This window comes from Ascaphus truei, unplaced genomic scaffold (genome assembly GCF_040206685.1).
Source record: "Ascaphus truei isolate aAscTru1 unplaced genomic scaffold, aAscTru1.hap1 HAP1_SCAFFOLD_1587, whole genome shotgun sequence".
In the NCBI taxonomy this organism is placed as follows: Eukaryota; Metazoa; Chordata; class Amphibia; order Anura; family Ascaphidae; genus Ascaphus; species Ascaphus truei.
This window is the reverse complement of record NW_027454478.1, coordinates 37501-51575: the sequence shown is the minus strand read 5'-3', so window position 1 is coordinate 51575 and position 14075 is coordinate 37501. Positions and strand designations below refer to the sequence as shown.

Here is a 14075-nt window from a genome sequence, read left to right as displayed (position 1 = left end):
AGTTCTGTGAAGCTTGTGTCCAGCTGAGAGCGTGGCCCCCCGCCCCCCCCCTGCTCTCTGTGGGGATTAGGTGGGTTGTAATCGGCGGGAGTGTGGTATTGTCCGTGTCCCGCGGGTATCACCGCCGACCTCTCCTATGGGACATGTCCTAGTATTTAGGCGTCACCGTCTCCTGGAATGTGTGCGGAGACTGGGCGAGTTTATTACACATTGGGCCTTGTTCACTAAGCAGTGTTAGACGCCCGCCGTCGCTGGTCGCCCGGGAGTTGTCTCATCTCATCGCGCCACTTAGTAAATCTGAGCCCTAACTTCTTGTACACGTCATTCCGCTGAGTGCTGCGTGTTAACCAGACCTTGCAGGGCCGGCCGTGGCAGCCCGTGTGTGTGTGTTAACCAGACCTTGCAGGACCGGCCGTGGCAGCCTGTGTGTGTGTTAACCAGACCTTGCAGGACCGGCCGTGGCAGCCCATGTGTGTGTTAACCAGACCTTGCAGGGCCGGACGTGGCAGCCCGTGTGTGTGTTAACCAGACCTTGCAGGGCCGGCCGTGGCAGCCCGTGTGTGTGTTAACCAGACCTTGCAGGGCCGGACGTGGCAGCCCGTGTGTGTTAACCAGACCTTGCAGGACCGGCCGTGGCAGCCCGTGTGTGTTAACCAGACATTGCAGGGCCGGCCGTGGCAGCCCGTGTGTGTGTGCTAACCAGACCTTGCAGGGCCGGCCGTGGCAGCCTGTGTGTGTTAACCAGACCTTGCAGGGCCGGCCGTGGCAGCCCGTGTGTGTGTTAACCAGACCTTGCAGGACCGGCCGTGGCAGCCTGTGTGTGTTAACCAGACCTTGCAGGACCGGCCGTGGCAGCCTGTGTGTGTGTTGACCAGACCTTGCAGGGCCGGCCGTGGCAGCCTGTGTGTGTTAACCAGACCTTGCAGGGCCGGCCGTGGCAGCCCGTGTGTGTTAACCAGACCTTGCAGGACCGGCCGTGGCAGCCTGTGTGTGTGTTGACCAGACCTTGCAGGGCCAGCCGTGGCAGCCCGTGTGTGTGTGTTAACCAGACCTTGCAGGACCGGCCGTGGCAGCCTGTGTGTGTGTTAACCAGACCTTGCAGTACCGGCCGTGGCAGCCCGTGTGTGTGTTAACCAGACCTTGCAGGACCGGCCGTGGCAGCCTGTGTGTGTGTTAACCAGACCTTGCAGGGCCGGCCGTGGCAGCCCGTGTGTGTGTTAACCAGACCTTGCAGGACCGGCCGTGGCAGCCCGTGTGTGTGTTAACCAGACCTTGCAGGACCGGCCGTGGCAGCCCGTGTGTTAACCAGACCTTGCAGGACCGGCCGTGGCAGCCCGTGTGTGTGTTAACCAGACCTTGCAGGGCCGGCCGTGGCAGCCTGTGTGTGTTAACCAGACCTTGCAGGACCGGCCGTGGCAGCCCGTGTGTGTGCTAACCAGACCTTGCAGGACCGGCCGTGGCAGCCCGTGTGTGTGTGTTAACCAGACCTTGCAGGACCGGCCGTGGCAGCCTGTGTGTGTGTTAACCAGACCTTGCAGTACCGGCCGTGGCAGCCCGTGTGTGTGTGTTAACCAGACCTTGCAGGGCCGGCCGTGGCAGCCCGTGTGTGTGTTAACCAGACCTTGCAGGACCGGCCGTGGCAGCCTGTGTGTGTGTTAACCAGACCTTGCAGGGCCGGCCGTGGCAGCCTGTGTGTGTGTTAACCAGACCTTGCAGGACCGGCCGTGGCAGCCCGTGTGTTAACCAGACCTTGCAGGGCCGGCCGTGGCAGCCCGTGTGTGTGTGTTAACCAGACCTTGCAGGGCCGGCCGTGGCAGCCCGTGTGTGTGTGTTAACCAGACCTTGCAGGGCCGGCCGTGGCAGCCCGTGTGTGTGTGTTAACCAGACCTTGCAGGGCCGGCCGTGGCAGCCCGTGTGTGTGTGTTAACCAGACCTTGCAGGGCCGGACGTGGCAGCCCGTGTGTGTTAACCAGACCTTGCAGGGCCGGACGTGGCAGCCTGTGTGTGTTAACCAGACCTTGCAGGGCCGGCCGTGGCAGCCTGTGTGTGTTAACCAGACCTTGCAGGGCCGGCCGTGGCAGCCCGTGTGTGTGTGATAACCAGACCTTGCAGGACCGGCCGTGGCAGCCCGTGTGTGTGTTGGTACTTTAGTAATAATACTCTCTCTTCCCTCCAGTGGCGCAGAAGATTGTGGCCACGCGGAAGAAGCAGCAGCTCTCCATTGGTCCGTGCAAGTCATTGCCAAACTCGCCCAGCCACACGTCGGTCTGCTCCACACAGGTGTCAGCTGTGCATATCAGCCAGGTACACACACACGTACACACACACGTACACACACGTACACACACACGTACACACACACGTACACACACACGTACACACACACGTACACACACACGTACACACACATGTACACACACACGTACACACACACGTACACACACACGTACACACACGTACACACACACGTACACACACACGTATACAGGTACACACACACGTACACACACACGTACACACACACGTATACAGGTACACACACACGTACACACACATGTACACACACACGTACACACACGTACACACACACGTACACACACACACACACGTACACACACACACGTACACACACACACGTACACACACATGTATACAGGTACACACACACGTACACACACACGTACACACACATGTATACAGGTACACAGAGATACACCCGTGCTTACAAACAAAGGGATACGCTTGCGCACACACACGTATACACACGCGTACATACACACGCGTACATACACACGCGTACATACACACGCACACACGTACATACACACGCGTACATACACACGCGTACATACACATGCACACACGTACATACACACGCGTACATACACATGCACACACGTACATACACACGCGTACATACACACGCGTACATACACATACACACGCGTACATACACATGCACACACGTACATACACACGCGTACATACACACGCGTACATACACACGCGTACATACACACGCGTACATACACACGCGTACATACACACGCGTACATACACATGCACACGCGTACATACACATGCGTACATACACATGCACACACGTACATACACATGCACACACGTACATACACATGCACACACGTACATACACATACATACATAAATACATAAATACATACATACACATAAACTGCTGCACACACTGAACATGTGCACACACAGTAGTTACACATACATGTACATACACACAGATATACCATTGCACAGACATACACAAACATACAATGGATACCTGTACACAGATGTAGACACTCACGCACACGGGCTCGCCCTGCATTCACACACACTCCATCCCGCTGCGTGTGACCGCTCCGTGTAATTTGCCCCCACAGACCAGTAACGGAGGGGGCAGCCTCAGTGACTACTCCTCGTCCGTCCCGTCCACCCCCAGCACCAGCCAGAAGGAGCTCAGGATCGACGTACCGCCCACAGCCAACACCCCAACCCCCGTCCGCAAGCAGTCCAAGCGCCGCTCCAATCTCTTCACGGTGAGTCCCGCCCACTGCGCAGGGTGTCTATCTGTACTGTACACAGCAGGGTATCGCTACCTTACAGAGCGGTATATATCAGTACAGTGCGGAGCATATAGATGTATATCGGTACCTTACAGAGTGGTATATATCTGTGCCACGTGGAACATATAGATGTATATCTGTACCTTTTACAGAGCAGTATATATCAGTACCGCGCAGAGCATATAGATGTATATTGGTACCTTACAGACCAGTATATATCAGTAACGTGCGGCGCATATTGATGGATATCGGTACCTTTATAGAGCGGTATATATCAGTACTGTGCGGAGCATATAGATGTATATCGGTGTCACGGGAGACCAGGCATTTACATATTTTTATACCAGGATCATACATTGAGCAAAACAAGATAATGAAATAAATTGTAAAAAGGCAAACACACAATGTTACACAAACTACATAAGAAAATACACACTTACTTGGGCACTGGGGAACTAACTAGACTCTCCTAGGTGCAGGAATCTTACATAAGGATTTTCCCCTGACTGAGACTTAGGCTGCGCTTATAGTGCACGGCGACGCGACGTCGCGCCACAACAAATACATTAAATCTGTCGCATGTGCTTATAGTAAGCGTGACAGCACGACAAAAAAAAAAAGTCGCCACATGTGACTGTCTCTACACCAATCACAGAGCACCTACTGCACTTTGCCCACCCCCTTCGTTACGTCACTGGCCTTGTCGCCAGCGACGTCGCTGAGAACTAAAGTGCAACTTTCGCCAGTGGCGACGGGTGACGTCATTGGTCGTGTCGCCGTCGCCGGCACTATAAACGCGGCCTTAGCCTGCAATGTCCTAGATCTGAAATCAGCCTGCGGTTCCGGACGCCAGACCTCCCCTCTCTCCAAAGGTCCGGATATTAACTCACTGGACCTGGTGCTTAGAATCTGCAAATCTGATTGGCTCAGGGGTTTATAATACTTCTGAGTTGCATTCACAGAACCCTGCAGCCAATCCGGGTGTGGTAACATGTCCCACCAGCCAATCGGAGCGGGGCTCATCTGGCTGATGATGTCAGAGGCAGTGGGCATGTTGAGCCAGCTCAGGACACCCTGTGGGCGGGACATAAGTTCTGGGCAATAGGAAAAGCGCCTACGATCGCTATCTTTTCCTTAGCCAGCCCATTGCCTCCCACTGGGCAGGCGCCACTGAGTAGCAGTCAAGAGGGTCCCCCCCGGGGTCTCTGTTCTCCGGACCCAGTACTCCACCCTGCCCCATCCACCTAGCACCCCGGACACCTCTCAACGTCCCGTCTCCTCTTTCATGTACGGATTCTATGCAGACTAGCTGCACCTTAAACACATGCCCAGGCTGAGTACGTAGAGCCTTATAGTCAGTGGTTGACAAATCACCAAAAAATCTACTCGCCACACAAAAAAATCTACTCGCCACCTAGTACCAAAACGTGTGCTGCTTGGGCCAATATTTACTCGCCCGGGGGTTAAATCCACTCGCCTGGGGCGAGCAAATGTATAGGTTTGTCGAACACTGCTTATAGTAACTGTAAAAAAAACACCATAAGTCATACTTTATTACAGCATACATTTTGGGGTACCTCATATTCGGTTGGGGCACCCACAAACCCAATACAGGTTCTGGGGACACCTTGGCACTAACTGGGGGTACCCCCCTTAACCTAGAAATTGCCTCAGTTACAGGGATACTCTTCATCACTGTGCCTCATTTTACTGCGCACAAAGCACATATGTATTTAACACCCTTTGTTAATAAAATATACACTTTAAAAAGCTAAGTCTTTCTGGTATGGGAAATAGAATGAAACGCTGCACTTTCTTTTTCACTCGCCATATTCCCCGCGCACTATTGCTTAGACTTAGTATGGATTTCTAAGAACGCCTCACAACCTAAGGCTTGTTATATAGTCGGCGCTGGTGCGGGCGCGTTTATATGTTTGTAAGCAGTGGCAGTGCGCGGCTAGGGGGCGTGGCTATAGACGTCACAGCGATAGCCGCGCTGTGCTTGGTAGGGTGGGCGCGGCAGCAGCATGAAAATATACATTTTCATGTATTTGCTGTGATCTGCCGCGCCACCACTCATGGCCATGTGCGCGCGCGTCTCGACTGTATCAACGTCAGCCTCCCACAGCCAATTGTAATTGACGCGCACTTGCGCACTATATTACATGCTTTATATATATATATATTGTTAGAGTACATCAGAACCCCTATACCGGTTCTGGGTGACCTGGGCATTTACTGGGTATCCCCATTAACCTAGGGGCCCCTTGACTGTGTCAGGGACACCTCACATCCCTGTGCCCTTTTTACCTTTCTGTCTGTGCTGAAGCAGGAACCCCTAGTGGTGAGTAGGAGAAAAGTGTTTTCAAGTGGAGATATTGCCGGGACATGTGCCTACATATCTCCAGGAATCGGACCTGATTCCTGGGTACATTTTTAGGGGAACCAGCAACTCTGGACCCTGACTAGCTAGGCACATACTGACAGCACTTTCTCCGCAACCCCCCCCCCCCCCCCCCCTTGAAACTCACACCCCAGCAATCTCTGCTCGCTGGCACTCCTGGAAAGTTAAAAACACATCAAATACTTTATTGTCGCACAACACATTTTATGCATTACACAGTACTGGGCTCAAGAGCTGACTCTTCTTCTTTGAACCCTTATTATGGATTAGGGGTAACCAACGGGCTTAAACCTTTATTTGAGAGCCTAGTTACCCGTCACAATCGGTACCTTACAGAGCAGTATATATCAGTACTGTGCGGAGCATATAGATGTATAGCGGTACCTTTACAGAGCAGTATATATCAGTACTGTGCGGAGCATATAGATGGTATAGCGGTACCTTTACAGAGCAGTATATATCGTGCCACGCGGAGAATATAGATGTATATCGGTACCTTACAGAGCAGTATATATCAGTACTGTGCGGAGCATAATAGATGTATAGCGGTACCTTTACAGAGCAGTATATATCGTGCCACGCGGAGAATATAGATGTATATTGGTACCTTACAGAGCAGTATATATCGGTACTGTGCGGAGCATATAGATGTATATCGGTAGCTTAGGGCGGTGTATATTGGTACCACACGGAGCATATAGACGTTTGTCGGCACCTTACAGAGCAGTATATATCGTGCCACGCAGAGCATATAGACGTTTGTCGGCACCTTACAGAGCAGTATATATTGGTGCCACGCGGAGCATATAGATGTATATCGGTACCTTACAGAACAGTATATATTGGTGCCACGCGGAGCATATAGATGTACAGCGGTACCTTACGGATCAGTATATATGGTGCCACGCAGAACATATAAACGTGGTACGTATCAGTGCCACGCGGAGCAGTTTTTGTTTTATAATGATTAAAGCAGACCTGGGGCATATTTTCTGCATTGGAACCTGTTTGCAGAGTGTGGGTTTTACTGCCTTTATCTCTTCCCTAATGCAATCCCCTTACCCAACGTGCCCTTGTACCTCCCTAATAATCAGACGGTCACCCCCCTCTCTCCCCTCTCTCTATGACACCTCAACATGAGCTGTAAAGGAAATCTACAGGTGCAGACTTGGCAAAGTATCGCAATGATCCTCACACATTGAACCACATGAGACATTTGTTCTAACACATTGGAGATGTCCGGGAGATGAGTTCTGTTTGGTCCGAGGTGGCACTCTAGGTCCCTCACTCTCACACACTCCGTGATCTGTCTCTCTCTCTCCGTGACACTCTCTCTCCGTGACACTCTCTCTCTCTCCGTGACTTGTCTCTCTCTCTCTCTCTCCCCGTGACCTGTCTCTCTCTCTCCCCGTGACCTGTCTCTCTCTCTCCCCGTGACCTGTCTCTCTCTCTCCCCGTGACCTGTCTCTCTCTCTCTCCCCGTGACCTGTCTCTCTCTCTCCCCGTGACCTGTCTCTCTCTCTCCCCCGTGACCTGTCTCTCTCTCTCACCCGTGACCTGTCTCTCTCTCTCCCCGTGACCTGTCTCTCTCTCTCCCCGTGACCTGTCTCTCTCCCCGTGACCTGTCGCTCTCTCTCCCCGTGACCTGTCGCTCTCTCTCCCCGTGACCTGTCTCTCTCTCTCCCCGTGACCTGTCTCTCTCTCTCCCGTGACCTGTCTCTCTCTCCCCGTGACCTGTCTCTCTCTCTCCCCGTGACCTGTCTCTCTCTCTCTCTCCCCGTGTCCTGTCTCTCTCCCCGTGACTTGTCTCTCTCTCTCTCCCCGTGACCTGTCTCTCTCTCTCCCCGTGACCTGTCTCTCTCCCCGTGACCTGTCTCTCTCCCCGTGACCTGTCTCTCTCTCTCCCCGTGACCTGTCTCTCTCTCTCCCCGTGACCTGTCTCTCTCTCTCCCGTGACCTGTCTCTCTCTCTCCCCGTGACCTGTCTCTCTCTCTCCCCGTGACCTGTCTCTCTCTCTCCCCGTGACCTGTCTCTCTCTCTCCCCGTGACCTGTCTCTCTCTCTCTCCCGTGACCTGTCTCTCTCTTCTCCCCGTGATACTCTCTCTCTCTACGTGATACTCTCTCTCTCTACGTGATACTCTCTGTGATACTCTCTCTCTGATACTCTCTCTCTATCTCTGTGATACTCTCTCTCTCTACGTGATACTCTCTCTCTCTCTCTGTGATACTCTCTCTACGTGATACTCTCTCTCTACGTGATACTCTCTCTCTCTCTACGTGATACTCTCTCTCTACGTGATACTCTCTCTCTACGTGATACTCTCTACACGTGATACTTTCTCTCTGTGATACTCTCTCTCTCTCTGTGATACTCTCTCTATGTGATACTCTCTCGCTACGTGATACTCTCTCTCTACGTGATACTCTCTCTCTCTGTGATACTCTCTCTACGTGATACTCTCTCTACGTGATACTCTCTCTCTCTACGTGATACTCTCTCTCTACGTGATACTCTCTCTCTACGTGATACTCTCTCTCTACGTGATACTCTCTCTCTACGTGATACTCTCTCTCTCTACGTGATACTCTCTCTCTACGTGATACTCTCTCTCTCTACGTGATACTCTCTCTCTCTACGTGATACTTTCTCTCTACGTGATACTCTCTCTCTACGTGATACTCTCTCTGTGTGATAATCTCTCTCTGTGATACTTTCTCTCTGTGATACTCTCTCTCTGTGTGATACTCTCTCTCTCTCTCTCTCTGTGTGATACTCTCTCTCTCTCTCTCTCTCTCTGTGTGATACTCTCTCTCTCTCTCTCTCCCTCTCTGTGTGATACTCTCTCTCTCTCTGTGTGATACTCTCTCTCTCTCTGTGTGATACTCTCTCTCTCTCTGTGTGATACTCTCTCTCTCTCTCTCTCTCACTGTGTGATACTCTACCTCTCTCTCTCTCTCTGATACTCTCTATCTCTCTCTCTGTGTGATACTCTCTCTCTCTCTCTATGATACTCTCTCTCTCTCTCTGATGCTCTCTCTCTCTCTGTGATGCTCTCTCTCTCTGTGATGCTCTCTCTCTCTCTGTGATGCTCTCTCTCTCTCTCTCTCTCTCTCTCTCTGATGCGCTCTCTCTCTCTCTGTGATGCTCTCTCTCTCTCTCTGTGATGCTCTCTCTCTCTCTGTGATGCTCTCTCTCTCTCTCTCTCTCTCTGTGATGCTCTCTCTCTCTCTCTGTGATGCTCTCTCTCTCTCTCTCTCTCTCTCTCTCTGTGATGCTCTCTCTCTCTCTCTCTCTCTCTCTGTGATGCTCTCTCTGTGATGCTCTCTCTCTCTGTGATGCTCTCTCTCTGTGATGCTCTCTCTCTCTCTGTGATGCTCTCTCTCTGTGATGCTCTCTCTCTCTCTGTGATACTCTCTCTCTGTGATGCTCTCTCTCTCTCTTTGATGCTCTCTCTCTGTGATGCTCTCTCTCTCTGTGATGCTCTCTCTCTCTGTGATGCTCTCTCTCTCTGTGATGCTCTCTCTCTGTGATGCTCTCTCTCTCTCTGTGTGATGCTCTCTCTCTCTGTCATGCTCTCTCTCTCTGTCATGCTCTCTCTCTCTCTCTCTCTCTCTCTGTGATGCTCTCTCTCTCTGTGATGCTCTCTCTCTCTGTGATGCTCTCTCTACACGTGATACTCTCTCTACACGTGATACTCTCTCTCTCTACGTGATACTCTCTCTCTACACGTGATACTCTCTCTACAAGTGATACTCTCTCTACACGTGATACTCTCTCTACACGTGATACTCTCTCTACACGTGATACTCTCTCTCTACGTGATACTCTCTCTCTCTACGAGATACTCTCTCTCTACGTGATACTCTCTCTCTACGTGATACACTCTCTCTCTACGTGATACTCTCTCTCTCTACGTGATTCTCTCTCTCTCTGTGATACTCTCTCTCTACGTTATACTCTCTCTCTACGTGATACTCTCTCTCTACGTGATACTCTCTCTACGTGATACTCTCTCTCTCTACATGATACTCTTTCTCTCTCTCTACGTGATACTCTCTCTCCCTCTCTACGTGATACTCTCTCTCTCTCTCTCTACGTGATACTCTCTCTCTACGTGGTACTCTCTCTCTCTACGTGATACTCTCTCTCTACGTGATACTCTCTCTACGTGATACTCTCTCTCTCTCTCTCTACATGATACTCTTTCTCTCTCTCTACGTGATACTCTCTCTCCCTCTCTACGTGATACTCTCTCTCTCTCTCTACGTGATACTCTCTCTCTACGTGGTACTCTCTCTCTCTACGTGATACTCTCTCTACGTGATACTCTCTCTACGTGATACTCTCTCTCTCTCTCTCTACGTGATACTCTCTCTCTCTACGTGATACTCTCTCTCTACATGATACTCTCCCTCTCTCTCTACGTGATACTCTCTCTCTCTCTACGTGATACTCTCTCTCTACATGATACTCTCTCTCTCTGTCTCTCTCTACGTGATTCTCTCTCTCTCTCTACATGATACTCTCTCTTTCTACGTGATACTCTCTCTCTCTCTCTCTCTCTCTCTCTACGTGATACTCTCCCTCTCTCTCTACGTGATACTCTCTCTCTCTCTACGTGATACTCTCTCTCTACATGATACTCTCTCTCTCTCTCTCTACGTGATTCTCTCTCTCTCTCTACATGATACTCTCTCTTTCTACGTGATACTCTCTCTCTCTAAGTGATACTCTCTCTCTCTACGTGATACTCTCTCTCTCTCTCTCTCTACGTGATACTCTCCCTCTCTCTCTCTACGTGATACTCTCTCTACGTGATACTCTCTCTCTCTCTACGTGATACTCTCTCTCTCTACGTGATACTCTCTCTCTCTCTACGTGATACTCTCTCTCTCTCTACGTGATCCTCACTCTCTCTGTGACCTCTCTCTCTCCGTGACCTTTCTCTCTCCCTCTCTCTCCGTGACACACTCTCCCTCTCTCTCCGTGACACTTTCTCCCTCTCTCTCCGTGACACTCTCTCCCTCTCTCTCCGTGACACTCTCTCTCTCCGTGACACACTCTTTTTCTCTCTGTGACACTCACTCTCTCTGTGACGCTCTCTCTCTCCCTGTGACGCTCTCTCTCTCACTGTGATGCTCTCTCTCTCTCACTGTGACGCTCTCTCTGACGCTCTCTCACTGTGACGCTCTCTCTCTCTGACGCTCTCTCTCTGTGACGCTCTCTCTCTGTGACGCTCTCTCTCTCTCTGACGCTCTCTCTCTCTGACGCTCTCTCTCTGTGACGCGCTCTCTCTCTCTGTGACGCGCTCTCTCTCTCTGTGATGCTCTCTCTCTCTCTGTGACGCTCTCTCTATCTTTGTGATGCTCTCTCCATGACACTCTCACTCTCTTTGTGACACACTCTCTCTCTCCGTGACACACACTCTCTCCGTGACACACTCTCTCTCCGTGACACACTCTCTCTCTCCGTGACACTCTCTCTCTCTCCGTGACACTCTCTCTCTCTCCGTGACACTCTCTCTCTCTCCGTGACTCTCTCTCTCCGTGACACTCTCTCTCTCCGTGACACTCTCTCTCTCTCCGTGACACACTCTCTCCGTGACACACTCTCTCTCCGTGATGCTCTCTCTCTCTCTCTCTCTCTGTGACGCTCTCTCTCTCTCTCTCTGTGACGCTCTCTCTCTGTGACGCTCTCTCTCTCTGTGACGCTCTCTCTCTCTCTGTGACGCTCTCTCTCTCTTTGACACTCTCTCCCTCTCTCTCCATGACCATCTACCCGTGACACTCTCTCTCTCCGTGACACTTTCTCTCTCTCCGTGACACTCTCTCTCCGTGACACTCTCTCTCTCTCCGTGACACTCTCTCTCTCCGTGACACTCTCTCTTTCTTTCTCTCTCCGTGACACTCACTCTCCCTGTGACACTCTCCCTGTGACACTCTCTCTCTGTGACACTCTCTATCTCAGTGACACCCTCTCTCTCTCTGTGACACTCTCTCTTTGACTCTATCTCTGTGACCTCTATCTCTCTTTGTGCTCTCTCTCTCTCTCTCTGTGACCTCTCGCTCTCTCTCTCTGTGACAATCTCTGTGTGTGTATGTGTGTGTGTGCTCTCTCTCTCTCTGTGACCTCTCTCTCTCTGTGACATCACTCTCTGACATCTCGCTCTCTCCCTGTGACATCTCGCTCTCTCTGTGACATCTCGCTCTCTGTGACATCTCGCTCTCTCTGTGACATCTCGCTCTCTCTGTGACATCTCGCTCTCTGTGACATCTCGCTCTCTCTCTGTGACATCTCGCTCTCTCTCTCTGTGACATCTCGCGCTCTCTCTCTGTGACATCTCGCTCTCTCTCTGTGACATCTCGCTCTCTCTCTCCGTGACACTCTCTCTCTCCGTGACACTCTCTCTCTCCGTGACACACTCTTTTTCTCTCTGTGACGCTCACTCTCTCTGTGACGCTCTCTCTCTCCCTGTGACGCTCTCTCTCTCACTGTGATGCTCTCTCTCTCTCACTGTGACGCTCTCTCTGACGCTCTCTCACTGTGACGCTCTCTCTCTCTGACGCTCTCTCTCTGTGACGCTCTCTCTCTGTGACGCTCTCTCTCTGTGACGCTCTCTCTCTGTGACGCTCTCTCTCTCTGACGCTCTCTCTCTCTGACGCTCTCTCTCTGTGACGCTCTCTCTCTGTGACGCTCTCTCTCTCTGTGACGCGCTCTCTCTCTCTCTGTGACGCGCTCTCTCTCTCTGTGATGCTCTCTCTCTGTGATGCTCTCTCTCTCTGTGACGCTCTCTCTATCTTTGTGATGCTCTCTCCATGACACTCTCACTCTCTCCGTGACACACTCTCTCTCTCCGTGACACACTCTCTCTCTCCGTGACACACTCTCTCTCTCCGTGACACACTCTCTCTCTCCGTGACACACTCTCTCTCCGTGACACTCTCTCTCTCTCCGTGACACTCTCTCTCTCTCCGTGACACTCTCTCTCTCTCCGTGACTCTCTCTCTCCGTGACACTCTCTCTCTCTCCGTGACACACTCTCTCTGTGACACACTCTCTCTCCGTGATGCTCTCTCTCTCTCTCTCTGTGACGCTCTCTCTCTCTCTCTCTGTGACGCTCTCTCTCTCTGTGACGCTCTCTCTCTCTGTGACGCTCTCTCTCTCTGTGACGCTCTCTCTCTCTCTGTGACGCTCTCCCTATGTGACGCTCTCTCTCTCTTTGACACTCTCTCCCTCTCTCTCCATGACCATCTACCCGTGACACTCTCTCTCTCCGTGACACTTTCTCTCTCTCCGTGACACTTTCTCTCTCTCCGTGACACTCTCTCTCCGTGACACTCTCTCTCTCTCCGTGACACTCTCTCTCTCCGTGACACTCTCTCTTTCTTTCTCTCTCCGTGACACTCACTCTCCCTGTGACACTCTCCCTGTGACACTCTCTCTCTGTGACACTCTCTATCTCAGTGACACCCTCTCTCTCTGTGACACTCTCTCTTTGACTCTCTATCTCTGTGACCTCTATCTCTCTTTGTGCTCTCTCTCTCTCTCTGTGACCTCTCGCTCTCTCTCTCTGTGACAATCTCTGTGTGTGTGTATGTGTGTGTGTGCTCTCTCTCTCTCTGTGACCTCTCTCTCTCTGTGACATCACTCTCTGACATCTCGCTCTCTCCCTGTGACATCTCGCTCTCTCTGTGACATCTCGCTCTCTCTGTGACATCTCGCTCTCTGTGACATCTCGCTCTCTCTCTGTGACATCTCGCTCTCTCTCTGTGACATCTCGCTCTCTCTCTGTGACATCTCGCTCTCTCTCTCTCTGTGACATCTCGCTCTCTCTCTCTCTGTGACATCTCGCGCTCTCTCTCTGTGACATCTCGCTCTCTCTCTGTGACATCTCGCTCTCTCTCTCTGTGACATCTCGCTCTCTCTCTCTGTGACATCTCGCGCTCTCTCTCTGTGACATCTCGCTCTCTCTGTGACATCTCGCTCTCTCTCTGTGACCTCTCACTCTCTCTCTGTGACCTCTCTGAGTGTGTGACCTCTCTCTGAGTGTGTGACCTCTGAGTGTGCGTTCTCACTCTCCCTCTCTCTCTC

At 51.8% G+C, this 14075-nt stretch overlaps 1 protein-coding gene across 1 annotated transcript in view; it reads left to right on the top strand.

The window, feature by feature from the left end:
• Positions 1-2157: 2157 nt before the first annotated feature.
• LOC142476417 (arf-GAP with GTPase, ANK repeat and PH domain-containing protein 1-like) overlaps positions 2158-14075 on the top strand; it is a gene marked incomplete at its 5' end in the record, with an annotated part of 44416 nt that continues 32498 nt past the window's right edge. The window contains 2 exons of the mRNA XM_075581795.1: positions 2158-2304; positions 3396-3551. Coding sequence (XP_075437910.1) covers positions 2158-2304; positions 3396-3551 — 303 coding nt within the window. The remainder of the gene's footprint in view (positions 2305-3395; positions 3552-14075) is intronic.